Source organism: Drosophila persimilis, unplaced genomic scaffold (genome assembly GCF_003286085.1).
Source record: "Drosophila persimilis strain 14011-0111.01,24,50 unplaced genomic scaffold, DperRS2 tig00000000-arrow-pilon, whole genome shotgun sequence".
Taxonomy (NCBI): Eukaryota; Metazoa; Arthropoda; class Insecta; order Diptera; family Drosophilidae; genus Drosophila; species Drosophila persimilis.
The window spans coordinates 16,025,429-16,051,644 of NW_020825288.1; the positions used below are offsets into that span (position 1 = coordinate 16,025,429).

A 26,216-nucleotide genomic window follows, 5' to 3' on the forward strand; every position below is an offset into this window, starting at 1 on the left:
TCTTTGTATCTGTATATATACTCGTATCTGAAGCATACATATAACTATATATATATTTGTATGGCTAACAACGCTACAAACTGTACGTCAAATATTTGGCAATTAGTTTTTGCTGTTATTGTGGCTTTTTTTTTATCGCATTTCACTTTGATTTCCGACAAATTAAATGCAAATATTAACGTTACTCGAATTGCGTTTCCTGGTTTTCGGTTTACTTTGTTTTTGCTCTCTATATTTGTTTTTTCTGTATTTTTGTAAATTTAAAATACATATTCTACGGAAATTGTACATGCAATATTGAGAATTGAAATTTAAGTATCGCAAACGTCGCTACAAGTAAATATTACGAACTATATTTTACAGTTTGACATTTCAATGTACAGCGCAATTAAGTTTAATTATTGTGTGCTATCATACTGCCGGCCGAGGTGCTTGTATCGTTTTTGGCCTTTGCCCGGCCACAATTTTCCGACTCTGGGAAATTATGTACCGTTATTTACGAGCCCGACAAACGGCGACCGCCAACTGGAAACTGCCAACTGCCAGCGGCCAATAGCCAAACAAAAGGCAACTTATTTTCACATAATTTTCTAAATCGCCCCCATTTACGGCCCCGAAATGTCGTCCAAAAGCCATTTAGCAGGCAAATAATTACGTCCTGGCCCTGGACCAACTTTATTAACTGCGCGGCGAGACGAGACAAAAGTCGACTGGTCGGTCTATGGTGTGGGCCCAGAAATGTGTGATCTGAGATCTGGGTCCCATCACACACCGAGATTGTCTGGAATGTGCTCTCCCCAAGTGTCAAATATCGAATTAACTCATTTGAGTTGGTCCTCTCACTTGGTGGCTGGAAAACTTCCTAAATCTTGGCCAGCTGCGCTGTATCAAAGGCGAATAGTAGGAAGGGGAAACCTTCATTAAATTTGACAATGCTCCAGGACCGAACCGAACCGGACCGGACCGGACTTTGGGTCTGTCCATTGTAGGTTGTCCTCCTACTTCCAATCCCACTGTCTGTCCCTGTCCGGCTTACTGTTTCTTTTGTGGGCGAATTTTGTGCTGTGTTGGCAAGTCGAAAATAAAAAGGTTTCCTTAAACTGCTAAAAAAAAGTAGAAGAAAAAATGCCTCCTGCTGCCTGCTGCCTGCTGCCTGACACTTGCCCACTTGGAAGTTCCTTAATTAAGATTTTGTGCGTCCTGCCTTCGGACTCAACTCGGACCGACCCTCGACTCCCCGCCGTCCGTCCGCCAGTCTGCTCGTCCGTCTCCCTGCCATATAATCCCACCCAAATCGGGCGTAGGTTGTTGGGCAGCATTACTTTAATTGTTGTTGGGAGCGCTTAGTGGGGAATCTCGCTTGTGGCCGAGAATAAATCCTTCAGAATTGCCCAAGGAGTGTGCTCGAACGCCTTGTTGTACCGTCTATCTACTTTATCCCATATCTATCTCTGCTCCACTTTCGGCCACTTCCTGTTGCTGTCGCCGCTCGTGTGCACGCGCCTTCTCTTGTATACGTATACGTATACGTATCCGTATTCGTATTCCAATTACAAAGCCACAAAAAGTTGAAAAAGCTGTGCAATGATTGTGGTCCCCTTCCTCCAGTGCGTTCTCTTCAGCACAGTTCGCTTCAGTTCGGTTCAGTGGTTGGGGGTCGAGTGTTTGTGGGGCGCAAGATTGTTGCACAACTTTTTATCGTGTCTTAATGTAATTGTTGTGTTCTCTGTTTGTACGACTGTCTACGGCCTGTCCCTTTCCCAATTTTCCTCCCCTACACTCGTATCTATCCGAGTGGCTGGGGGGTAGCGGGCCGCGTGTCTGGTAATTTGATTTGCTGGCACATTATTTGTATGTCCGTTGGATAGATCTACGTATATCCTCAAATAGTTTTACAACATTTCACTTTTGGCGTGGCGGATTAGATGTCTGGCCATTGCGCTGGATTTACACCATATGTTGTGTTGGTCAATTTGTAAAATGAGGTTAAGTGAGGGCTGATGGGCTGATTGTTGTGGTGGTTGCTGGGGATGGCAGCATCTTGAAATGGGGTGAAGAATGCCGGATGGCAACACTTGGCCATTGCGGGGTTGCTGTGTGTCCAGAAGTGGGGGAGATTGGTGACTCGGATTCCCTAAGAAATTGTCGAAAGGACAGAGGCAAAACTTTAATTAGATTGCAATTTAAACTCTGGAATCTCAAGCAGCCTGGAATGTAGGTTAAGAGGTAGTCAAGCATCCAACAGGATGGAGACAGGATGGCTTAAATAGACGCTTGAATGTGTTGGAAGAGGCTCAAAGAAAGGGGTGCCGAAAGCGGAATGTGCAGAGTGGTCCGTCCGTCTTTTTCACTTAGGGATTCAAGTGCCAACCAATTTCATCCCAAATTGTATCCGCCAATTGCATGGTCAGCATCTGTTGCCAGATCTTTTGGTTTCTGGCCTCGAACAGTCGAAATTGAGCCTGTCATAAACTAAACTGTTATTTAATACTTGATCGATATTTCATTTTTATATGCATGACTATCACAACACTTAATCTTGGCCAACGGACAAGCACTTATATAAAGTTAACTGGCCCACACACGGCGCTGGCCGCAAGAAAACTGACCTAAATACGACCACAAGATGGACATCAAATTGGCAGGGGATTCGGCAGGCCCAGTCCAGTCCGGTCTGTCCTGCCCTAGCGAATGGCTCATAAAAAGTCTGCCCGCGTGGGCTATTTGGCTGCCTGCCTAGCGAGCAGGCTTCTGCTACTGTTGTTCGGTCGCACGCGGCGTATACGTAACAGAAATGTATGACAAATTGTTGCTGCTAGCCTAAACGCTAAGAGGCCTGCAACGTGTGGGCGGCGAAGCATCATAAATCAAGTGAGGCCAACTCGATGTAACGTATGTATTGGCAGTCATGTTCTCAGTTCCCGTTTCGAGAATTGTTTAGAAAGCTGATCTGGAGTTATTGCTCTCTCTCAACCAGTTGCTAATTTTGATTGTCGCACCGACAGTAAATATACTAGTGCTCGTAAGGCAAAATTTAATATTGGAAAATATAGTTGTAAAGAAATTCTGTCGTTTGCGGAACTGAGAACTGAACTGTGTCTGTGGCGCCTGGGAGCCTCTCAACTTTATGACTCATTTTGCACAGTTGGCAGTTGACAGTTTCCGGGGGAAGGGGGGCCGGGGCCGACTAGGAGGACCTTACTCTCTACTCGCTTGACTTGCTCTACTGGAAGGGCGCGTACTGCCGCTGTCCGAAGACGGTTTGTCACCAGATACCCAGACGCCGTGAGCTAGGGGCCATCAGCCTGCTGCTCACTGATTTAATGACCGGCAATGTTTCTCCACCCAGGTCGGTGGCTGCCACTCTGTCTGCTCCTGCGTCCCGGCGGGAATTCCTACTGCTGAGCAGCTCCATGGGCAGGCTGGGAACGGCGCCGTCAAGGCCCAGGACAGGGGGTGGACTGCTGGGGGCCATCTCGATGGAGTAGCTGTCCTCGTGGTAAGGCGACTGCAGGCTGCTGCGACTGCTGCCCGACGAGGCGCTGCTGGCCAGTGAAGCACTATAAAACTGCTGGCACCGCTGCAGCCTGTTCTGCTCCCTCTGCAGCTCGCGGGCCTGTAGATTGTGCAACGGCGAACTGTAGGGCGCCTCGCGGCGGGTGCTGTGGTGCCATTTCTGGAGCCGTGCAGGATCTGCTGTGCTGCCTGCAGATCCCTGATAGTTCAGGAAGCTGTGGGCGTCGTCGCTCTCGTTGAACTGGCGCTGATGGTGCGGCCGCATCTGCCCAGGACGGCCGCGCCGCTGCCAGGGAAGCTCACAGCGGTAGACGTGGGCCAAGCCCGCAAGCAACACTACGACCAAGACGCAGGCCAGCAACAGCATCGCCCCGGGGTGGCTGCTCGACAGCGTCTGCTGGCCCTCCAGGCGCTGGTCCAGCAAGTGCTCCGGCTTGGACTCGGTCTTCAGCTCCACGTAGGCCTTCAGTTGGGCAAACGTACTCAGCTCTTCCATCGCTGCATCCTTGGGCGTATTCACGCTGCTGTGCTGGTGCTGTGTCCGTGGGGTTGTTGGTATCGGTATAGCTGTGGGCAATGGTGGCATCTTCGTGGCGGCATGCTTGGTGCTATAGGTCATCATTTTGATGCTCAGCGATGGCTTCTTCTTGGTCTTTGTTGGCGACTTTGTGTCTCCGTTTATTGCTTCCGGCTGCCGCTTATCAGAAGACGTCTGCCGGTTTTCCTGTTCCTGCTGCCTCCGCTGATGCTGGCTGTCGTCCAGCTGTCGTCGATGTTCCGCGCCCGCATCCGCCACCGTGGCTGTGCCGGGAAGAAGCAACTGCTCGGCATCCACCAGTAGGACGTCGCCCTTGTGCATGAGCAGGGGCGTCCCAATTAGGTGGCGATCCTTAATATGCAGCTGCAGCGTTGGGTGTTTGTGTGGCGCCACGGTTGCTGCTTGACCGGATGTGTCGCTTGCAGCCATTTGTGTCGTTGTCGTGGCTGTGGCTTTGGCTTTCGCCGAGTATTTTAATATTGTGTCATCAGCCTTATCATCGGTTCGTTCTTGAGCTGGCATTTTGTCAGATTTTTGGGAAGCTGAAGCTGAAATTGTTTGTGGCACTTCAATTGCTATTGTTAGTGCTGCTGTTGCCTCCGCTGTTGTTGCAGAATAGCTAATGTTCGTTGGCAATGTAAGTCCCATGGGTTTGGTTGCTGTTTGTGGTTGTAGCATTTGCTCGTCGGAATTCATTGCTGTTGTTGCTGTTGCTCGTGTAGCAGTGGCAGTGGCTGCTGGCATTGCCAAAATGGGAACCGCTGTTGTTGCCTTTGTCTGAGCCAAAGTTGGCAGGCTCGGCGATGTTGTTGCTTCAGTTGGCATGCCAGGCATTTGTTGCTGCCGCCGCTGCTGCTGCTGCTCCTGCTGCTGCTGCTGCTGCTGCTGAATTTTCGCTAACGAAGTTGTTTCTGTTGGCCGCAAAGTTTTTGTGGTTAACTGAGCAATGTTGTTACCGGCTGATTGCTTTGTTGTTGCCTCTGTCCCTGCCGTTGTACCCTGTGCCTTTGACTCTTTCACTTTTGGCATAGTTCCCTGTGTAGTGGTTGCTGTTGCTGCTGCCTTCGTCGTTAGGCTGCAAGTGGGTGGGCTTTTGTCATCTTCAGAGCCTTGCAGGACCATCCTTCGGCCACACTGGCTGCTGAAGTTCTCATAAAAGTCGTGGAACTGCAGATACTGCTGCTTCAAATCGATTTTCCCCCTCGGCTGACCCACATCGACTGCGCGGCACGGACTGGCCCACTCGGCAATGCCCAGGAGATCACTGCATATGACGGGGTTGTCCTCCAGCAGCAGGTCCCTCAGCTGCGGCAGTGTGTGTACTATCGATTGACTCACACTCTCCACGCCTGACGACTGCAGGTTCAGCGTCAACAGCTTAGGCAGGGCCAGAGCTGGGAGGAAAATTAAGCGATTGCCGGACACATCCAGAGTCTGCAGATTTGTTAGGCCTGCAAAGGACTGCGGCGGCAGCTCCATTATCTGGTTGTGCTGCAGAAATAGATGCTCCAGCGAGGTGGGCAGACTGCCAGGCACTCGCGTCAGTAGATTGTGATCGAGGAACAGGAACTCCAGCAGCTCCAGACGGCCCAGGGCATCGTCCTCTACATGGGCAATGCGAGAGTGCGACAGGTCTAGGTACTGGAGCAACGGGTAGCTATCCATATCGCCGCAGTTGATGGCCTGCAAGGGAGTAAACATAAAAATAGTCACTCAATATATGTACAATATTTTAAAATAGAGAGTCCCCCTTGAGAGCTTCTTTGATAGCCTTTCGTAAGTGTTTCTCTGTACGATGGTCAACCCATAAGGTACCTCTGTCTAGCCGTTAATTATGGAGTTTCTGCCAGCACTCATAAAGTTATTCTTCGCAAGGACATTTGATTAGTGGCTGACATGGAGAGGGCAGGTGCGAGATGCATGCCCAGGCGACATTGTTTAAAAATTAACTTAAATCTGCCATTATAATTACTTCAAAAGACTCGTCGGGCGTTTTCCCCTTTTTGCGATTGCTGCCACGGCCAGTGCCCTGGGGCAGTGCTCGTCTAGCGCCAAAGTAAACATAGACGCGACTCGTTAAATGAAACGAGTGCCAGTCATCCAGGCAACCATCCAGACAGCCTGCCGTCGTCTCTGTCCTCAGGCAGTCCTGCCAATGAGAGACATGGGAGAAGAGCGAAGACTGGAGAATAAGTAGTATGGGGCGCCTGGGGCGCATGAGGAGGCATGGAATTGGGGGCCGGGCCCCTAAACGCCATAATTTGCCATGAAAAGGCTGCGTGTTGACTGCCGATAAAAGCAGCGGCAAAAGCGTTGGCAGCAGCAGGCAGGCGAGCAAATTAAAATGGCTTGGCAACAAAGGCACTCGGGAGTAGAACCAGGACCCCAGACCAGGAGCAGGACCAGGAGCAGTGGTAGCAGCGAGGAAGAGCCACTCCAGCAGCGGAAGCTCCTGCATAGATAGTTGGACTGTTGCTCTCGTTTCTGCTGTGGGGCCTCCGTGTGTCAGCCGTCTCAGCTGCACGTTGGCTGCTGGCTTAAACGTGATTATGCTTATGCCAATTATCCTTATTTTATTAATGCCGAGCGTCGGGACGGCCCGGCGCGGTTCCTTTGTCTCTGGCCCTAAACAGCTTACGAGGCGGCATTTTTGCACCTTTTACGGCTTCTGCCATAATCGACATGGACAAAGGCAACAGCAACAGCAACAGCAAAGCCAAAGGCAACGGCAACCAATTTATGCGGCGCATTTGCTTGTCTACACTTGAAGCCGTTTAAGCATAATACCTGAACGAGGGTTCCGGCCTTAGCCTCATCCCCAGCCAGGGACTGGCCTCGCTTTATACTCATAATGCAATCGGGATTGTCTATTTTTGTTGCCTTATAAATCTGTTTGCTGTTTTTTGTTTAAATGTCTGCAGTTCAGGAAGGAGGAGAAGGAGGGGGAGCAGGAGCCGCCCTAATCTCCAGCTCGTGTTGCTGCTTATGCCAATCAAGCTAACAGTGTCTACTTTAGGCCTCCTTTTCCAGCTCCTTCCCAGCACAATCTCCTTCTGGGGTTTTTCTTCCTTTTGCCTCGGGCGAATTACTTATTAAGACTTGATGCCCGTCTTTCTATTATTTTCTTTTGTTTTCCACAGCCGCATTTGTTGAAAAGTGAGAAGTGCACTTTCCTATTCCATTGTGTGGCCACATTGTGTTTTAATTACGTCCTTAACTGGACCTGAGTGGCGTGTCCTCTTAGCCCGACTAACAGTTGAACAATGCTTGCATTTCCACTCGGGGCAAATATTTTCTTAACTGGACTCGAACTCGAGGTCGGTCGCTTGCAGCCAGAACTGCGATCTTAAAATTAATCAAATCTAACGATTTATAGCGATTGGAGAGAACATTTTGAAGAGAAAAGCTAGTCAAAAGTTTTCTGGAGAAAGCGTATAAATAAATGCGGATAAGTCGTGAAAAAGTCACCAAAGTCGGACTGCTGACTCGGACAAGTTTTGTAGGTTTTTATTCGCAGAAAAACAGTTGTCACAACTTTATCACATCATGAGTCTTACGAGTATCAACTGTCTTCCTATAACTGCCACCAAAAAGATTTATGGAATTTTATATCTGGAAGCCATAGTTAAAATTTTACTGTATCTTACGTACAAACAAATAAATTCAAACTAATAAATTCCGAATCGAATTTTAACTTAACTTTTGCTTAAAAGATCTTTGGTTTCGATATTTTATTTGATACTTTATACTCCATATATTGTTACTTTACAAAGTCGTTTATGTATTTACAATCGAACCACTGAAAATTTGTGGGTTTTTCCATCAGATGTGTCCCTTATTATGCTCTACAAATTGGCTTTAAACTTTGCTAATTTGATATTGATTGCCGCTATTTTTCCAGCAAATTCCGTCGATGCAGAAAGAATCAATAAAATAAATTTCCTGTTTTCCTATAATAACTCTCATGTCTAAAATTAGCAAAAAATATAATTTACATGCAGCCATGCTGCCGCTCTTCCGCCAAGAAGGCGGAAGCAAAAGAGAGGCAAACAAAATGGCGGGGCACATTTAAAAATAACAAACTGTAAATCATACGCGTGGCAAGATTGCCTTGCGGTTGCTTCGGGGAGGCAGCGACTGGTGTTTGGGCATTGGGTTGGGGCTGGGTTTGGGGTTGGGGTTGGGGTTGGTGAGGAAGCGCACTCAAGCACGCAGAGGCAGAGGAGCCGAGGCCACATAACAGATGCTAATTAATGGCAGCAGGACCCCGAGCACCGAGATGGAGCCTGCAGATGCAGAGTCAGACGCAGAGATGGCAAGTGTCTGCTCGGAATGTGCCGTTAATTGTCGACAAAAGCGTCAAATTGCGGTTCATTGGCTCCGACCGGAGTTGCACGGCTCATGGAGTCGGCAATTTATCGATTACAATGTGGAATGTCGATTTGGGACCTACCTGGAGCCAGTTGTCGGATAGCTTCAAAGTGCGCACTGACTGGGCGAGGGCGGCCGGCACCTGACACAGGCCTGTGCCGCTGGCATCCAGTTCCTTGAGACTCCAGGAAGCCACAAACTCCTGCATGGCAACCCCGACCTGCGGGTTGTGGGCGATCGAGAGGCTAACCAAGTCGGGTATGCCCTGGAGGGCCCGAATAGCCGAACCACTCAGGCGGTTGTGCGACAGGTCCAGGTGCTGCAGGTTGGGCAGAGCCAGGAACGTTTCGTAGTCAATGTCCGAGATGCTGTTGTGGCTGAGCAGCAGCGTCTGCAACTCCAGTAGGTTGTAGAACGTCTCCCGCGAAACGTTTCCCAGGCGGTTGTGGGCCAGGTTGAGGTGCCGCAGCTGCGGGAGGCGCTGGGCGAAGAAGTTGGACGACAGGCGGCTGAACTGGTTGCAGGAGAGATCGAGGCTCACTAGAGGTAGAGCGGGGCTAGTGTCCGCCAGGCTCAGAGGTATCCCGCTCAGCGAATTGTTGCTCACATCCAGCTGCCGCAGCTGCTGGAAATGGTCGATACTGAGGCGGCTCAGGTGGTTGTTGCTCAGATCAATGGACGTGATCACCTGGAGGTCTCCCTTCCACTGGCCACTGCTGCTGTTGTACTCCCGCAGACCGCGGTTGGTGAGGTTCAGCCGGTTAGCGGGAGCGTTCAGCTCTCGCTTCTGCCTCGTCTGGATGAAGCGCTTCTGCTGGTACCGCTGCTCTCCTCTGAAGCTGGTCGGCTCGTTCTCGTCGCGCAGCATGCGGTGGATGCTCTGGTAGCTAAGGCCAAGGGGCTGGAGCGACAATTGCTGCTCCTCCCTGTCGGCGGCAGCCCGAGCCGAGGCCGAGGCCGAGGCGTGGGCGTGGGCCTCCGCACTGTGGGCGCACACAGCCCTTGTTAGCAGTGATGACCAGGCCAGAAGCAGGGCCATGCCCAGGCCCAGGCCCACATCACGGAGGGGTGGCTTGAATACCACGATTTTCACCATTTTGCTTTTTTCCGTTTTCCGTATTCGGCTATTACGGTAGACTCTTTTTCCTGATGGCAAATGGCCTTTATTTCACTTGGAATTTATGCTTTGTACGTGCAAGCGTTTAACGTTCAATTTTGAATATGGCTGACTCTTGTTCTTGTTCTGGTTCTGGTTTCGGATCGGCCCCGGATGGGTGCTGGGTCATTCATTTCCTTATTCAGCCATTCATTCATTCATTCATTCACTTGCTGGGGGCGTCACGTGCGCGCCTTTGGCCGAGCATGTGACAACTGTCAACAGCAGGTGCCGGAGCCTCGACCTGAGCCGGAGTCTGAACCGGAGCCTGAGGGCACTGCCAATGGCAATGGCTGCGTTTCCGTTCCAGCGGCCATTGCTCGACGTTCTTGTTAAAATTTCATTGCCGGGGGCGCCGGGTGAAATGTTGAATTTTTAATTAAATCAACTTGATCATTCTATTTTGGCCGTGGCCGTCGTTTGTTGTTGCTGTTCTCCTTTCAATTCAGCGTTCTGCAATTGTTTTACAATTTTAATTGCTCTCTTTTGTTATTTTCCCTCTCTTTTTTTTTGGTTTTTGTTGTTGTATTTTTTCCCTGATTCGGGTAAGTTTTGCTTGGCCAGCTAATTGCTGTTGAACAAAACGCAACTCAACTCGAGCAAATGTCAATTAAAAAGCGAGCATTGCTTCTCCTCTGACGTCCAGTTGTTCCAGTCCCCCTTGTTGTTGTTATTCTGCTCTCTGTTCTGGTTGTTGTTATGGCCAACTGTTGTCACATTACACTGGGAAGTGCTCCCCTGTCGTCGTTGTCGTCGTTGTCCTCGCGTGTATAAAATCTGTAATAAAACGTGAAAAAATTGCTTGTAATTACGCGTTTGCTTTTGCTTCTGTTTTAATTTTTGCTGTTGTTGTTTGAATGTGAAATGTGCCAAAGGTAAAACTTGTTTTTAATTCGCTCTCAGCTCTCTCAGCGTGTATCTGCGTATCTGTGGGTCTGTGTATTCTGTCTGTGTGTATTTTTTATCCCTTCTTAATTTCTACTTTGGCTTTACGACTTTAAAGCGCTTTGGCAGTTGCCCTGAGTGTTATTTTTATGTTGATTGCAGCTAATGAAATTATAATTTCAACATGCTCAGCAGCAGCAACGAGCCATGATTTTGGTTGCGGCTCAAGCGGGCGGGTCAGCGGTGCCTGTCAGCCGCACGCCACTAAGCTTCGGCAATAAACCCCAGCCCGCTCCCAACATACATACATATGTTCGAATGTAGGCCCAAGTGTGTGTCCGTCTGTTTGCCATAAATCATTTGACTGGGTCATTTCATTTCCGCCGTAGACAAGCGTCAGGAAAGCCAGTGTGCAACCCAACTGTCAACCGACGACCCGGCAGCCCGGCAGCCCGCCAGCCCGACAACCCACAGCATCTGGCCCCAAAACGACGCAAATTTGATTTACTCATTGCCGGCCTAATGACGCTCGAATGTATGCCCTCTTCTCCTTTCCTCTGCTCTGCTCTGCTCTGTCCTGTCTTTGGCTGCCTCGTATTTTTCCTGTGGGAACTCAATCCTGGAAAATTAATTTGTCAATGTCTACTTAAAGTCGAACCTGGCATTTTGATAACCCAACAGTGAAGGTAGATTGCACTGCGTTGATGGATGAATTCGATGGGTGATCACTTCAGCAGGGTTAACAGTGTGACAGTGGGTAACCGTCAGTTTTGGGATTCGACTCTTAATGTAATTTAATTTAGCCATTTTACACTCATTTCCACAAACCAAATGCTCAAGTTCTCTATTGTTTGATCTACGATACATTTCTATATCTCTGGTCTATGGAATGTACATTTCGAAGAGTCGAAAGTTCTGATAAAAAAGGGCAACGTTTGGCAACGTTTAATGGATTAAATCGTAGACACCTTGACAGATTTGACATATGGAAACAGCTGGGACCCAAACGGCTTCCGTGGATCAAGCTTTCCAAACAAGAGTCGGATGTTCTTTTGTTTCTGTTTAAAATGAATTGAATCCTCCTCTAAACTGGCATCACTCTGTAAGGAAAATATTCCATTGGGTATATGGCAGGAGCCAGTCATGTCTATTACCTTTGTTTGTAAATTGTTTTCTTTTATGACATACAAATATCTATAAGTCATAACCACAAATACACACTAGTACATGTATATATATATATATATATATATATATGTATATGTCTAGCAGAAAAGCCATGGCTGGTTTACGTTAAATTTATTGACAAATATCATCAAGGAGCTGGCGTTTCATTTCATCTGGTGCCGTTTGCTTACATAACAGAACGAGTAACAGTAAAATTTGGGCCATAAGTTTGGCGACATTCAGTCAACGCACCACCACACCCCTCGAGAGACAGACAGAGAGGCAGGCAGGCAGGCAGGCAGGCAGGCAGATGTACGCAAGTCAATTGACATGAAAGTCGATTCCAAAAACCAACAACAAATGGGGGAAATATCAACAGCAATAGCAGCAGCAACAACGTGGACTGTCTGTTTGCTCGGAGAAGATTGACGCATACCATCCCCCAGTCCACAGTTCCTGAGGGGTGCCTTTTTTGTTGAGGGGTCTCTTCTCCTTCTTGGCGCTTGTCAGTTTATTTTATGCCAGCTTGAAAATAATTTGCAAATTGCTGTGCCATATTTTTCCTGTACTCTGGCTGTGTTTTATGATCCGACATTAGCGAGGGTTCTTTGGAGGAATATTCTCGGGCTGGCCACCCAATCCCCCCCCTCCCCCCTGCCACCTAGGGTTTATATTGCAAATTTTATATGGAACGCGTCTCTTCTGTCCTGTCCTGATCTTTTTAGTTAGTTTTTTCATTGCATATTTTTGTTAGTTAATCAAATGCCCAGGACAAAGCAAATAACTTGCAGTGCACAGAAGTGCTTGAGAGCATTATTCGAGGATGCAAATGCCAGAAGGAGAAGGCAAAGTCGAAGGAGCACAAAGGCGGGCACAGCAGAGATGCAAAGGCCAAAAGCTGCAGAAAAAATTGAGAAGGGAAAGCGTGCTGCTTAAATAAAATCCAAGGCGCACTCTGTGTGAGAGCTGAAATTGGATTTTCTAGCGCCCCCCAGATGCCGTACATACGTCAGTGATTTATTCTATACGTATTTAGATGCCCAGCCCGAACCCGAACCCAAACCCAAAGCCGAACCCAAACTCAAAGCCGAACCCGACATGGCTTTATCAACAAATGCAAATGCAGTTGACAGCAAGGACAGCCATATGGCCGCCCGGTATCCTCGTCCGCCCCGTCTCGCTCAGTCGCCCATTGGATTTCATTGAGTGCCGTACAGCTCCTTGCAACGCCATTCCGTGCCCGTGTCCGTGCCCGGACCCGTGCCCTTGCTTGAGACTCTGCTTTTTGCTTCAGTGGCGCGCTCAATGGTGCAACAAAATACACACAAAATTGTATCTATTCCCGTCTCGACTGGCTGCAGTTCAAGCTCAGCATTTTACCAGCCACGCTGGCGTATACGTAATGCGCAGCATTTACTCCGCTTCCTTTCAGCCTTTGTGTGTGTCTCTGCTTTATTTGTATGGAAATGCTATTGCTGGCTAGCTGGTTGTTGGGTTGGTGGGTTGTTGGGTTGGTGGGTTGTTGGGTTGGTCGGTCGGTAGCTCTTTCTTTGTGCAGCATGCCGGGCATGTTTATTGTATAAGTGCGCTTCCGAACTTTTTATATGCTCATTCCCCCCTCTATTTTGTGCGCCATTCCTCGCTGCGCTGCGCTGAATTTGTTTGCTGCCTTTTTAATAAACTTCCGCTTTGCCGTTGGCTTTATAGAGTTCGCCTTCACCTTGGGTGAGCGACATGGACTCGATAATGGCGAATCCTCACTCTGGCAATCCTGCATCTGTGTCAATGTCAGGCACGCCTGGCCGCACGTGCCTCTACGTGCATATATGCATGTGGGAATCGGAACGGCACTGAAATCCAGAATCTTTAAGCTGAATGTCCAACACTTGGCAAACAATTTGCTGCGACACTTTGGCGATTCGCAGCCATCGATTTGCTTTTATTTGCTGCGCATAAAAGTTTTCAAATTAAAGTTTATTCCAGGCTTTCGAATGTCAGCCTGAACGAGCTGGCAATTTGGCGGCTGTTCGAATCGCCCAGACACTCTAAGATATTGACAGACAGATGGGGTTGGGGATGGGGATGGGGATGGGGGTCGGACGGAGAGGGAATTGAAAAACCATATCGATAACGAAAGGCAGAGCAGGCTGTTGAGGTTTTCATAGCTCAAGTGTGGGCTCTCTCGCCAGTGCTTGGAGGGTGTTCCGAAATTGGTTTCTTTCGTGTTTCGCAGAAAAGTTTCAACGACTCCTGTTGCGGTGTTGATTCAGAAAACAGAAGATTCTTGAATATTTCCCATTTTAGATTAATTTCTCAGGTGAATTCCAGCAAAATCTCTTCTTTCACATTGGCAGACGCGAGCTTCATTCATTTCCTTCCATATCGGTCGGTGAAAAGTTAAAGCTCTGCGAAATATCCTTGAAATATTATTCATGTAGAGATTTGTTGGTTCCAACAGCGCGAGCAGCGACTTCTTGGGACCACATGTCATTGACTTCCATTCGCATTCTGCCGTCATGTTGGTTTCTTTATTAATGCCCTGCGGTAAAAAGGGACCACCCTCCTGCTCCGAGTCCTTCTCTAGAGTGGGGTGGGCCCACTGCCTCCCCACTAACCAAAAACACATAAGTAAAATCTGTAATAAACTTGTTGTTGTTCTTGTCAGTGCCTGTGCCTGTGCCTGTGCCTTTGTCGGTGTCTGTCTGTGTCTGTGAGTGTTGGTGTTTGTGTGCGGCTTTTATTGTTTTATTTGTGTGCGTGTGCTCATACAAGTTTTTTGTTTTTCCTCTTATTTATTCTTTTTCGTAGTTTTCCTTCTGCTTTTATTTGTTAAATTGTGTTGTGAAAAATCGCTGAAGGCCCTGGGCCGCCACAACAGAGCCAGGGCCTCTTGTGTGTGTTTGTTTGGTTGGTTTTCCTTCCGTTCCTTCCGTTTCTTCCCCCTCCCATTTTCTATGTATTCCATTTCGTGCCTGTGTTTGTGCCTGACTACGTCTTGGGCTTTATTTTGGTAGCCCAATTTCGGTTTTGCTCGCAGCAGATCTCTCGGCTGGGACCTTGGACCTTGGATGTGGTGAAGGGGCAACAAAACAATTTTTTAAATAAAAAATACGGAACGCCGATGGCTGGGACTCGTTCGGAGTCAGACAGTACTCCATGGGTTGGCCGAGGGGAATGGTTGGCACTCATTTTTATTGTGTTACTCATATTTTTAACCCCTTTGTCGTGGCTTAGTTTGGCTTGGCAAAGCTTTTTGTGAAATTGAAAAACTTTTTCAATAACTGTGCATAAATGGTTGAGTTGGGCCCTCTCATAAGTACTCTCCATCTCCATCCTTTGCTCATTTGCCCCCTTCTAAGCTAAAATATTACTTATGGTTAATACATAAATGCTCAAGTTACAGCTTCCCCTCAAGCCCCAATCCAATCGCACTTCGGGCTGGAGCCCGGACAAATTGTGTGGCTGACAGCTTGACTGGTAGCTGGGGGGACTGTCTGGCCGGGGCGGTCCATAGGCACTCATATTTCCTTGTCCGGCACATAGAGTGACACAATGATTTTCTAATAATTTGCCAAATTGCCTTTGGTTGACCATTAAATCTGAGATACGTGTCTCTGTGGCTCCGCTCCGCCCCTCCTGCAAGCTGATAGCCTGCCGGATTATAGTCACACGCACACAGCACACAGAACACATGCTTTGGTAGACAGAATTTTTCTGGCTCGGACATAACTAGAGACTGGCCGACTTGCTCCACTGGCGGTGTCATTAAGTGCGTCTTCGGATCTCTGGTTGGGCAGACACTTAAAGCCGTGGCCGGCACACAAAGTTCTTGCTCTTCGTGAAAACAAATCTGAGACTAGTGCAAAATCAATAATTGGGCCGTTGCTGGGATGCGTTTTTCCTCCTTGCTCCTTGAAGTGGTTTCACATTTCGCATTGCAAGGGAAAATGGCAAAAGGAGAGAAGAGACTTGAGACAAGAAGAAATTCACAAAATCCGCAAAGTTCGGGTGTCATTGACTTGGCCATGGGCCATTGTGCTCTTGCCTGAAATTGAATTGGTAGTGCAAATGATTTGAAGCGCCGAATCTGTTCATACTCTTGAAGATTTATTCGTATGAAGTTTTGTCGGATGCAAAGGATTATTGAGTCAATTGAGGCGTAGCTTTTACTGGAAATCGAACCTCCAGTTCTGCGTTCAAATTAAACCAAATATTTGTCTTTGTAACCAAGTTATAACAGCCTTTGTTGTGGAAGGTATGGATGAGCGGATGAAAAAATCGTTAAACAAAAAAATACGAGTGTTTCGACATAACCACCCTGCCAATCTCCCTTGCGAGTTTTCCCCCGAATATTTCGTCTTTTATTTTGATTGTGGTTGTCAACGGCGTTGTTTGTTCGTACTGTGGCTCCCTGAACCCCCAGATCCCCGTTGGTCCCGGTCCTGGTCGTGGTCTGGGTCTTACTTGACAGTGTCGTCAACTTTTGGCATTTTGTGTCTTTTAATTTTCATAGCTGGCGGGCGCTTGATGATCCCCTGACAGATTCGCTGGCAGTTCTCAACCTCCCTGCTCCTCTCTTCTGACATGGATATGACTATAGAGAGCTGTGGAGCTGATGCCTATACTGTTCTGGCGCATTGAATCCAGCCACCCTCCAATCCATTACCGGGCACTGAGAAGTTCTTCGACAATTAGCGCATGTGCCTCCGCATAAATCTGCTCTCCCAGCCATTTATCAGGGCAGGCACTTGTCAGTAATACGCGCCATTTACATTAACGCACATTACGCTCAATTTTTCGAGTATCAAATTATGGGGTGGCTCTGGGCCTGGTTTGGCCAACAAAAGAAGGCAGCAAACTTTAAATTTTTACGACATCATTTCATGGGCCACAAGCCAGCAGCCAACCCTCGGCGAACCCTTAACGATTGTTGTTCCTCGTCTGCCTCTCAAAACTTCAATGATAATTTGCCAGCTCCTGCTCCAGCCCCTGCTGGAAGTCCTTACAAAAGGAAAAAATATTACACGCATAACTGTCGTATTTTTTGTGTGTCGGTGTCGGTGGCGGTGTCGGTGTTGGTGTGTACGAGTATCTGTGTTTTGTCTCTGCGTTGCGTTGGAAAACAAAAATTAGGCCATTAAGGCATTTACCAAATGCGCCGTGTCCTCAACTGGCCCGACCCGACAATGGGCTGGATTTCGCCTTCTTACAGGGCCTTCTTCTTTTTGTGGAATTGAAATTAATGTGGCGGAAATCACAAGTTGAGCACGCAACGCGGCCTGCAAGGGTTTGCGTTTGCTTTCGCCTGTTCAAGGGCCCGGGTCCCTGAGCCCTTGAGGCGCTTGATATATGCTGGTAATTTCTACTGTGCGCCGATGATTAGAGTGGCAATTAGTGAATTAGCATACGAAATATGTTTAATGTGTTTCGAATGAGGGATCTTCAGGTCCCGTCGCCCTCCGGGCAGGCCTTCCCCGGGTGAGTTTGGAAAAAGTTTGAAAGTGATTTGATGCAATTTATGAGACTCCTTAAGCGTCCTTAGCTTCTCAATGGAGTGTGTTTTGATATCCCCATTTATGTGGCAAATTTGCGCCATATTTTGCATGATTCGGTTAGATCAAATCGAATTTGGATACGTATACGTATCTCGTCTGCCCGTTTCGCAGGCTCATTCAATGCTTTAACGTGCCTCGAGCCAGGCTGAATTATTAAGCAATTTTTCATATTTTAATAGCAAAACATTTTGCTGGCATTCGGCTGGCAAAGAAAAGAGGAAAAACTCGGCAAAGTTTTTAATTTGTTATGCTGCTTGTGTTGCTGCCGCCGTGGCCCACGCCCTCATCCACGAACGCCTCCATTGAAGTCCGCCCACACGGCGTGCTGCATTTCGCATATTTTATTTTCAACATTTATTGTTCGCCTTTCTCCGGGTACGGCTACGGGTACGGCTACGGGTACGGCTCCGACTCCTGCTCCAGCTTGGCATTCATTATAAGCCATAACAATTTGACCGTGAGGCATAAAAGTGTCGAAAGTGCAGGCGGCGGCAGGGGCGTGGCACGAAACTTTTGTTGTCCAACAATGGCAGCAGCAAGGAAACAGTTTAAACAACAGGCGCCAGAGTTATGCTTGGATCGCTCAAAAAAATGTGCGGCTCGAAAAATGGAAAATGTTAACAAAATGATGGGAGTGGGGAGTGGGGAGCGGGGAGCTGGGAGCTGGAAGGAAAGTGCCGAAGCCTCTCTGTGTGCGAGAGGGAGAGTTTTAACTTTATTTGATGGCCTGGCATTTAATTCGATTTAAATTACACATAAATGTCTGCCAAAGGAGCTGCCACTTATGATGTGGCAAAGTGCAAGCCACTTGCCAGGGGCATTCCCCCCTTCACACACGCATTTTAATACGGGTATGCTATGTATCTCGTTTCCTTTCGACGGCCATTCCTTTGGCCTGCATAAATAAACGCGCAGCGGGGCCTTCGAGTAACTGCTAACAAAACTTATAAATCCCAGATATCCTGACCTTAATGCCACGCTGAATACCAAATGATGATGCCGGTGGTCCGTGTCTGTCCTGTCCCAGCGTGTGCGTCTGTGCCAAGCAGCACTAAAAGCCAAAGCCAAAGTGTGAAAATAAAAACAAACAGCATTGAGGCAGCTGGAAAATAGCAGCCAGCAGCCACTGCACACGGAGACGTCGACGGCGACGGCAAGAAAAAAGGCGAGGAAAATCGATGCGAAAGTGTTTGCTGTCTAAAAAAGTTTTCCAAAACACACAAACACACACACACACTCGGAGGCACATAGGTGCCTTGTAGGTGTCGCCTCGGGGGTCCTGGGCCTGGGCCATGACGATGCCGGGCTATCTGGGCGTATACGTACCGCAGTTGAGTGGCTGCTAAATATTTTCAAGGATAACTTTACAAGCCCACTCACAAATGTGCATATGTGACCCGAAACTTTGTCGCCTAGCTGCTTATTGTTTTAGCCTTCCCCTCTCTCGGGGATTGGCATTGGTGGGAGCCTCACTTGACGAATGGTTATAAAAGGGTATGCCGGATACCCTCTCTCTGACTTCAAAGCCCTTGCGGGTTATCCTATTGGAGCCCTCCTGTTTATACAGTTTTTAAAGCTAGACCTTGAAATGCGATATGCCGGAGTCGCCGCGTAGGTGGCCCCCCCAACTATTTTGCATATTTTTACTATTCCTCTTTCTGGTTTGTCGCCCAGCTACGTGATTCGGCGTCAAGGGAGGGACTCGGCCCAAAGGCATAAATAAATTATCAGCGAAAACTCAAAAAAGTGAGAGCGAGAGCATCAAGGAAAGATGCTTGGTAACTGGTAACTACTCTTGAAAAGGTTCAAAAGGTTGTTCAAAAGGTTCCCGATTATTTGCACTTGCTGCATCGCAGCCATATATTTAGATATCCATGTATCCTGCAAAATGTGCAGCCCCTCAAAGCCCCTGCAATCCCTCTCGTTCGCCGTAATTTTTATGACATTTCCGATGAATACAAAATGCTTAATTAAATGCCGTTGAATGTTGTCGTCGTCGCACACAAATTGCGAGGCCCTTTCCGGCTCTGCTGGAAGCTGGTAGCTAGGCAACCTAAGCCGGTGGCGGCTGCTCCATCTCCATCTACTCCTGGCCCCCGCCCAGCCTGTTCCCGGCATGTGATGACACGCATAATTTATTCAATTTTCATGTCTGTGTGTGCCAGTGTGTGCAAGTGTGTGGCTGCTGTGCCTTCCCCGTGCGCCCCGTTAAGGTTTACGCGTCTCTAATGCTTAAATTACACATTCAAACACATACGTATGGAGCGGAGAGGGCGCATAGAGACGCTCACACGCACACAGATGCCGCAGTCATGTGCGACATTTGGTTCGCAGGACTTTTTGCCGACGTTTTGTTTCCCACTTGGGCAAATAATGATCCCCAGACACACGCGGGGCTTTTTTCCTCTCCATTCCTGCTGCGTATTTACTGCAAAGATTATTTGCAATGCCTCGTTCCCATTGTGCGATACTGATGAGGGGGAATAATGGCCCGGGCTGCGACGGCAAGAGGCAGCAGGATGAGGATGCGCAGGTCGAGGGGGGCATCTCAGTATGCGGCCGCTTTGTCTACAACAAATCACTTTGTTGGCGCAACACTTTAATGTCTGGGATTAGGCATTACGGTGAGATTTCCCTGTGTGCGTTACGGTTACGGTTGCCGCACAGAGTCTCAGTCGACGGGGGTTCGACACGGGGGTTACCCGGAAAGTTGTACGTTTTTGACTTGACTGTCGCTTAAACCGGAACTACTCTGAATTGATCTCCTAGATTGGTCTAGATCCTGTTCATCCTGGACACAAAAATAAGGTGACCATTGCATGCCGAGCAGGCACTCTAAATTTTGCCTCTCTGAAGAGTTCCTCGTGATTCTTAAAGCAATTAAGAAATGTTCTGCTTTATCTCAACCCCCACAAATAATTTCCGACTACGCACCTGTATTAGTACAAGTCTGTATTTGCCTGTGTATAGTACTTGAGACCCATTTGCACTGTTAAAGTCATTCTGCTTAAGGGAATGTAGTCAAATGTTAGCCATTCGTCTCTGTGCGAGTGTGTGCTTAAGGACAAGTTCTAGCGGAAGTGGGTTTTCGGTAATATAAACTTCATATGTCAACTGCTTACCCATAGATGTGCAAGTATATACCAGTGTGTATGTATGTACATATGTGCACAGTCGTACATGCAGAAATGTGCACTCAGGCTTGAGCATTATTGAAAAACTATGTCAACATATTTTTGGTGCATGTCAAGAAGTAAAGTAGGGCTGAAAAGCTTTTTACTTTGCAAGTAAAACCAATGGAAAATCTTCTAGTACATATATCTTAGAAGTTATTACAAAATGAGTTCATTGCTGGAGATTCTGTGATGGAAAATATTTCACATTTTGTGCATGCTATGCGTTTGACTAATTATGAATATTGCATAGAAATAGAAAGGCTTTCACCTGTCACTCAGTTGATCTGCTGGCACTTAAATCTGCTTCGAAATGTGTGGGTAGTGGGTACCCGATCTGGAGACATTTCTGTGTACTAAAATGATTGCAATTTATAGACCTTAAAATTGGTTTCCGACTCCTTAAAATGGAGTGTAATAATAAATATTAAACTCTTAAAATGCTTCATTTGCTCTCGATTGCTTTAAAATTTCCCGCATTGGGGGCAAAAAAAAACTCTGTGTTAAAAATTCGCTACGGATAGACGGATTCTCCCTTTTATATTCTCGGCTGCCATTTATTTTAAGTGAAAGGCAGCCCTTTAAAAAAAAAAGCCAGCGATCAAAATCAGTGTGTAATATTTTTGCTGTTTCGCACTCGCAAAAATGTTTTACAATTTAGCCCATGGGGTGGTTGTGGAGGACTGTAGAGGGGGGTATGTGAGGACTGGGGCGTGTGTCGCCATCAACTGCAAATTGCTCACGCAAATTGTCTGTTTCCCCATGCCACAATTGGATCTGACGCTGCCTCCACCAGGACGATGTCTATTTCGCGCCTGTAAATCGTAAATCAGCGCAGATTATTGTTGCAAACCCCTCGCCAGCCCAGCCCCATCCTCTACTCAGAGGCATTTACATTTGTATCTTTTCTTTTGGCTGTCTGCGTTTTTCAATTTGGAGCAGCTTAAAGCAACCGCCGGGCCCGTCTTGCAGCCGCCCTGCCCTGGTGGGCGCTTTATCAAAGGCCGTTCTTCTTCATAAATATGCAAATTGTTCCAGTGCGGGCGTCAGCTCCAGTTCCTTGCTCTGACAGACCCTCAGACCCGACCGTTGTGGCTGCTGCCGTTTTACGGCTCTAAATCGGATTTACTTTCACTGGCTTTAAGTTTCAACTGGCTGTCGTGGTATCTGCGTCCCTTTGTAGTCGCGAAAATATTTGATTATTTGCCGCCGTACGTGGGAGAACGACCTCCTCTGCCTTCGCTCGGGCTGCAGCTAACGATTTTGATTGCCACAACACGAGGCACGTGATTGCAGGTGCCCGAGTTGGCCGCACACAATGGGGGGAAGGAAGGATGGTTCCACCTCTCTCCCCGTTCTACTTGCTCCGCCAGCCTGTCTCGAGTGCTGCGGCTGCTACCCGCATCACTCATACGCCCAGTGGTAGGGAACACCATATGCTCGTACGAGCAATAACTTTGCCTGAATCACTGGCAATTTTTCAGCGCTGTGTAATTGGCGAGAGCTGATGCAAATTCTATTATAGATCCTTCAACAAAGCCTTGGGCCACTAATTAGATCAAAATGTTCCATATTTCAGCAGCAGACACACCCATCCTTCATATTCGACTTTTCGGAGCATTGATTAAAAGTTTGTGTAAATTGAGTTTGAATTTTCGTGTTGTTATGCAAGAATATCTTGTTTCCTTCCATGTTGCTGCTTCTTAACCGCACGAGAGGCACTTACGCAACACCCTGGCACCCTTAATTGAGCCTCCGTCGTCCTGTCAACCCACCCCCATAGACAGGGGCTGGCCTTACATTCAGCCCAGCCCCAAGAGGTTGAGGTGCGTGTGTTATCTGGCCCGACTGGCGGCACTTTTGCTGCCTTCTAATTAGATGTTGAGGCTGCATTAATTGCCACCCCGGAACGGACTTTATGGCTTTCCGAGCACCTGAACCGGTGGCTGCTCTGCCTGGCGGAGTTTTATTGGCAAGATAGATAAAAGTCGAATTAGCGTTGGCTTAATTCGCCTGTCAAATGCTTTATGCCCGACATTTCGCCACTAAAAGGATACACTCCCGCTGGCCACGTATCGTACATAAAGTGATATTTATTTCTACATCATTTACTCGGCTTTGTGTTCTATGTTTGGCCTCGATTGTGCGCCACATAAATAAGTGAATGTCCCACAGGAATTGCATAATACTTTTCCATGAGCACCAAAACAGCTTTGCATGCATAATACAGGCGTATAAATTTCATGTGCCATCCCACAAACGAAGCAGAAATCAATCAAATTAAGTTGAAAATGAAAACCATCGAGGCCAGCCAGCCACCGACTAGGATTGCGGAGACTGCGCCAAAAACTTGTACAAGATTTCTGGCCACATTTCCATTGTGGCCACCGTCGGGCCCCAGCTCGCAGTTTCACAATTTAATTATCGATAAGAAGGAGCAGGAACAGAAGCAGGAGCAGGCTGTGCACAAAGTTGTGAAAGCCTCCCGGCATCTGGCTGTTTCTGTTTCTGTTTTTGTTTTTGTTTCCATTACCATTCACAAGTTTGTTTTGCTAAGCCCTTGGCCCTCGCCGTCTTCCAGTCCTCTCTATGGAGCCTTGGATTTGCATTTTGCTCTTTGCATCTATGTAGGCCTTAATTTATGGAATTGTGCAATTGACTGGGCGAACTGCCCGCAATTATTGCTTGGTTATTGGTATGGCCCTTGGGGCACAATACTCGTACGTGTGTACACATGGCCATGCTGTTGGATTTGAGTAATATTTGATATTGTTTCGGTACATAATGTTTTTATTTGATGAAATCAAATCAAGAAGCGACTTGACGCAAAACTGTGTGCACTTGACCATTTAATGTCAGCTGTTAAATAAATTATTCTGGCAATAATTAATGCAGCTTCCATTCTCGCTCCGCACAGGGGGCAGATGGCGTTTGGTCTCCATTCTGTAATGCTCATTTAAATTTTAATTAGACGGCCATAAATTGATTTGGAAAGTGTTGATTATGTTTCGGGCGAATGCAATTAATTTTCAATTTTTCATTTGCCTTTGATTAGCCTCCTAATGGACTGGCAGTTGTCATTCCACTCGAGCAGCTCGGCAAATAATTCTCGAAATGATTGTGTTTCTTTCACCGTGCCACAGAAAATGGTAAATTAAAATGTGGGAAAACTTTTTCAATTTTCGCTGGTGTGTCTGGCTCATTATGAGTTCTTAACTAAAACTGAACCGAGACAGCAGCCCAAAGAACGCAGCTCGAAAAAATTGTCTTGCAATTAAGGCGGAAAATTAAAACTGAGCAGCGGCAGTGGAAGTGGAAGTGGAAGCAGCGGTAAAATGTGAATGAATTAGCTCGATTTGCATGAAAATTTCATAAATATGTAAGCAGTGTGGCAGCAGAGTGGACACTGGAGTGGCGGACAACTGGCGGACACATAAGCAGGAGGACCGTGCATAAAAGGCGGGCCAAAAGCAAACAAAAATGCTGCTGCAGAGCCCCCAAGGTACGAGTAATCAAAGCAAAAATTACCTAATTAACATAATCCGCAGTGGCCAAATGAGGCGGCCGCTGCTCTTGCTGTTGCTCCTGCTGCTCCTGCTGCTCCCTCTCCTGGCGGGAGGCTGAGTGTGAGACACAGTGGGAGTGGCCTCTGCTTCGTCTGTGGCCGTTGATTAGCCCTGCCTTGCTGTACACTCCGTGTTCTTGCTCTGTCTGTCCGTAAATCCTCTGTGATAAGTTGTCTAGGACTTGATCCTGTTCCGGCTGTCGTCGGGGCGACGACTGTTCGTCGTGTTGGTAGCACGTTGATTAATATGCAGACGTTTAAAATTCGTTTTTTCTCTTACTTTGCACTGTTTTGTTTGGCTCTATTCTGCTTGCTCGCTTTCTCTGGTCGTTTTCTTTTCTCTTTGGGTTGTGTTTATGGTTATCTCACGTTGCTTTGTGTTTGCTTTAAGGTTTTTTCACGGTTGCTGATTGCTGGTTGGTGGGGCACTGGAATAGATTTCACTTTAAGTTACACGCTGACAGCTTTAAGATCGGCTGCTGGTGTCCTGCCGGAAGTAAGCTGATTTCAAAGTCAAGAGAGCGCGTTTGGCTTTTATGAACATTATGCACACTCCATCAGACATTCACACACACACAAAAACACACTCATATATGCGATGTACGTGGGGTCGGGCGGAAATGAGCCAGGCACGCAGCTGGCTTAAAACGTATAGGTATATGTATTAAATGTGGCCACTGGCCAAATGTGGACGGAGGACGTGCAGCGCTCGAAAGTGTGCTATGGAAACATTACTAAACGAAACTAACCCAATCCCGGAGACGCAGGCAGCGACGCCTTGGTGTCTGCCATCCAGAAAAAGTTTGACTTTCTGCTTTCGTCGAGCGGAAGCAGGCCACAGACAACAAATCAAGCAGACTCACACTCCACTCACACTACTCATGCACGCACTCGCACTCGCACACGCCTGGTGCTGGTCCTGGTCCTGGTCCTGGCCAGCACTTAAGCACTTAAGGGGTGATCGTCTACCTGGTCTTGACCCTAGTTTTAGTTGCACAAATTATGACGGCGCGGGGCAGCGGTCGGGTATGGTCTAATTAGTTTGTTGCTTCTTTACTCGGCACAAAGCACTGTCAACGTCAGGTTCGCACTGTCCGGCTGTGGGTGTCGCGTGTCCTGGCGGTGGTGGATTCAGCACTAGACTGAGCTCCTCATACGGCCAGGACATGCTTTTAAGCCAGCTCGGGCTGCTGTGCTCGGCTTCGGTTACTGTTCGAACTTCGAAATTCGAATTTGAGAGCCGCGCCTGCGCCGGCTCTCTCTTTTGAATCTCTCGGCCCTCTCTTTGTGGCAGTCCTGCGGCGCTCTGCTCTTTGTGTTGCCTGCTCGCTGCGTTTTGTTATTATTTTGTTTATGCCCCCGCCAGGCAGTGTCCCTGTGAGTGTGTGTGTCGTCACCTGTTAGCATTTGCGAGTCCTTGAAACCGTGTTGACTCGCCGGGATGGTTGCTCGTCCGGCTCGGCCTTCAGCTTCTGCGGTGGTAGCTCAAGTTGTGGCCGCTCGGAGTCACAATCTTGGAGCCGCCACCCCCTCCTTAGACTTCTGTTGACACTGTCCACATTATGTAATAATCACACACACACACACGCATACACACCCCTTCTGACGCTGTCGCTGACACTGCCGTGCTCGTGTTGAACTTCAAATTAATTGCTACCGAAAAATATAACAGGCAGGAAGTGTGGGGTGGGGGACTTTGTCTGGTGCATACCGCAAGCCAAACACCAGGCACGTTCTTGTTTGCATGCTGCAGGATGCCTAAAACATGTTCCGAAGGTCAGATGCAGGGGAGGCCAGGTGTCCTGCCCTGTCCTGTCCGGTCCGGTGTGTGCGACGCGCAAAAGTCATTAAGTGTGGCCTGAAAGTGCGATGTACAGACAAAGCTGAGCCACAACAACAGGGGACATATACGTATTATTTTGGGCAAACCTCGACTAACGGTTACCCAGCAATTAGCCGTTGGACTATGAGCTATCAGAGAACTCCCGGGGAGAGCGGTCTTAAAGGCACGAGGGCGAGTGTGACTTTCAAAGTGCCATTGTGACGTCGTGTCGTGTCGTGTCTGTGCACCAAGAACACCCTGGAGCTGCCGCCATAACGAGAACATCAGCAACGCCGTAACGAGGTTCATGTTTAATGGCCGTGCAGGACGGCCGGGCCCAAAGGAAGAGATGGGGTTATATCCAGGGTGTCCTGTTCGGGGTGTCAGTCCAACAAATGCAACTACAAAGGCAGCCCAAAAGACATGCACTAATATCACCATAGTCCTGCCGTCCTGTAACACTCCTGT

General features: G+C 47.9%; 2 protein-coding genes across 2 annotated transcripts in view; one reads left to right on the forward strand and one right to left on the reverse strand.

Annotated features, from left to right (window-relative positions):
- The window catches only part of LOC6587622 (protein timeless homolog), a 67,950-nt gene that overhangs the window by 34,650 nt on the left and 7,084 nt on the right, over nucleotides 1–26,216 (forward strand). The gene's annotated exons all lie outside the window — the stretch shown is intronic.
- On the reverse strand, nucleotides 222–25,019 carry LOC6587631. Its single transcript, XM_002013871.2, has 4 exons — nucleotides 24,896–25,019; nucleotides 23,890–24,354; nucleotides 8,508–10,358; nucleotides 222–5,737 (listed from the first exon to the last, which is right to left on the reverse strand). The coding sequence occupies exons 3-4, from the start codon at nucleotides 9,519–9,521 to the stop codon at nucleotides 3,266–3,268; spliced, it is 3,486 nt and encodes a 1,161-aa protein (XP_002013907.2). The 5' UTR covers nucleotides 9,522–10,358; nucleotides 23,890–24,354; nucleotides 24,896–25,019; the 3' UTR covers nucleotides 222–3,265.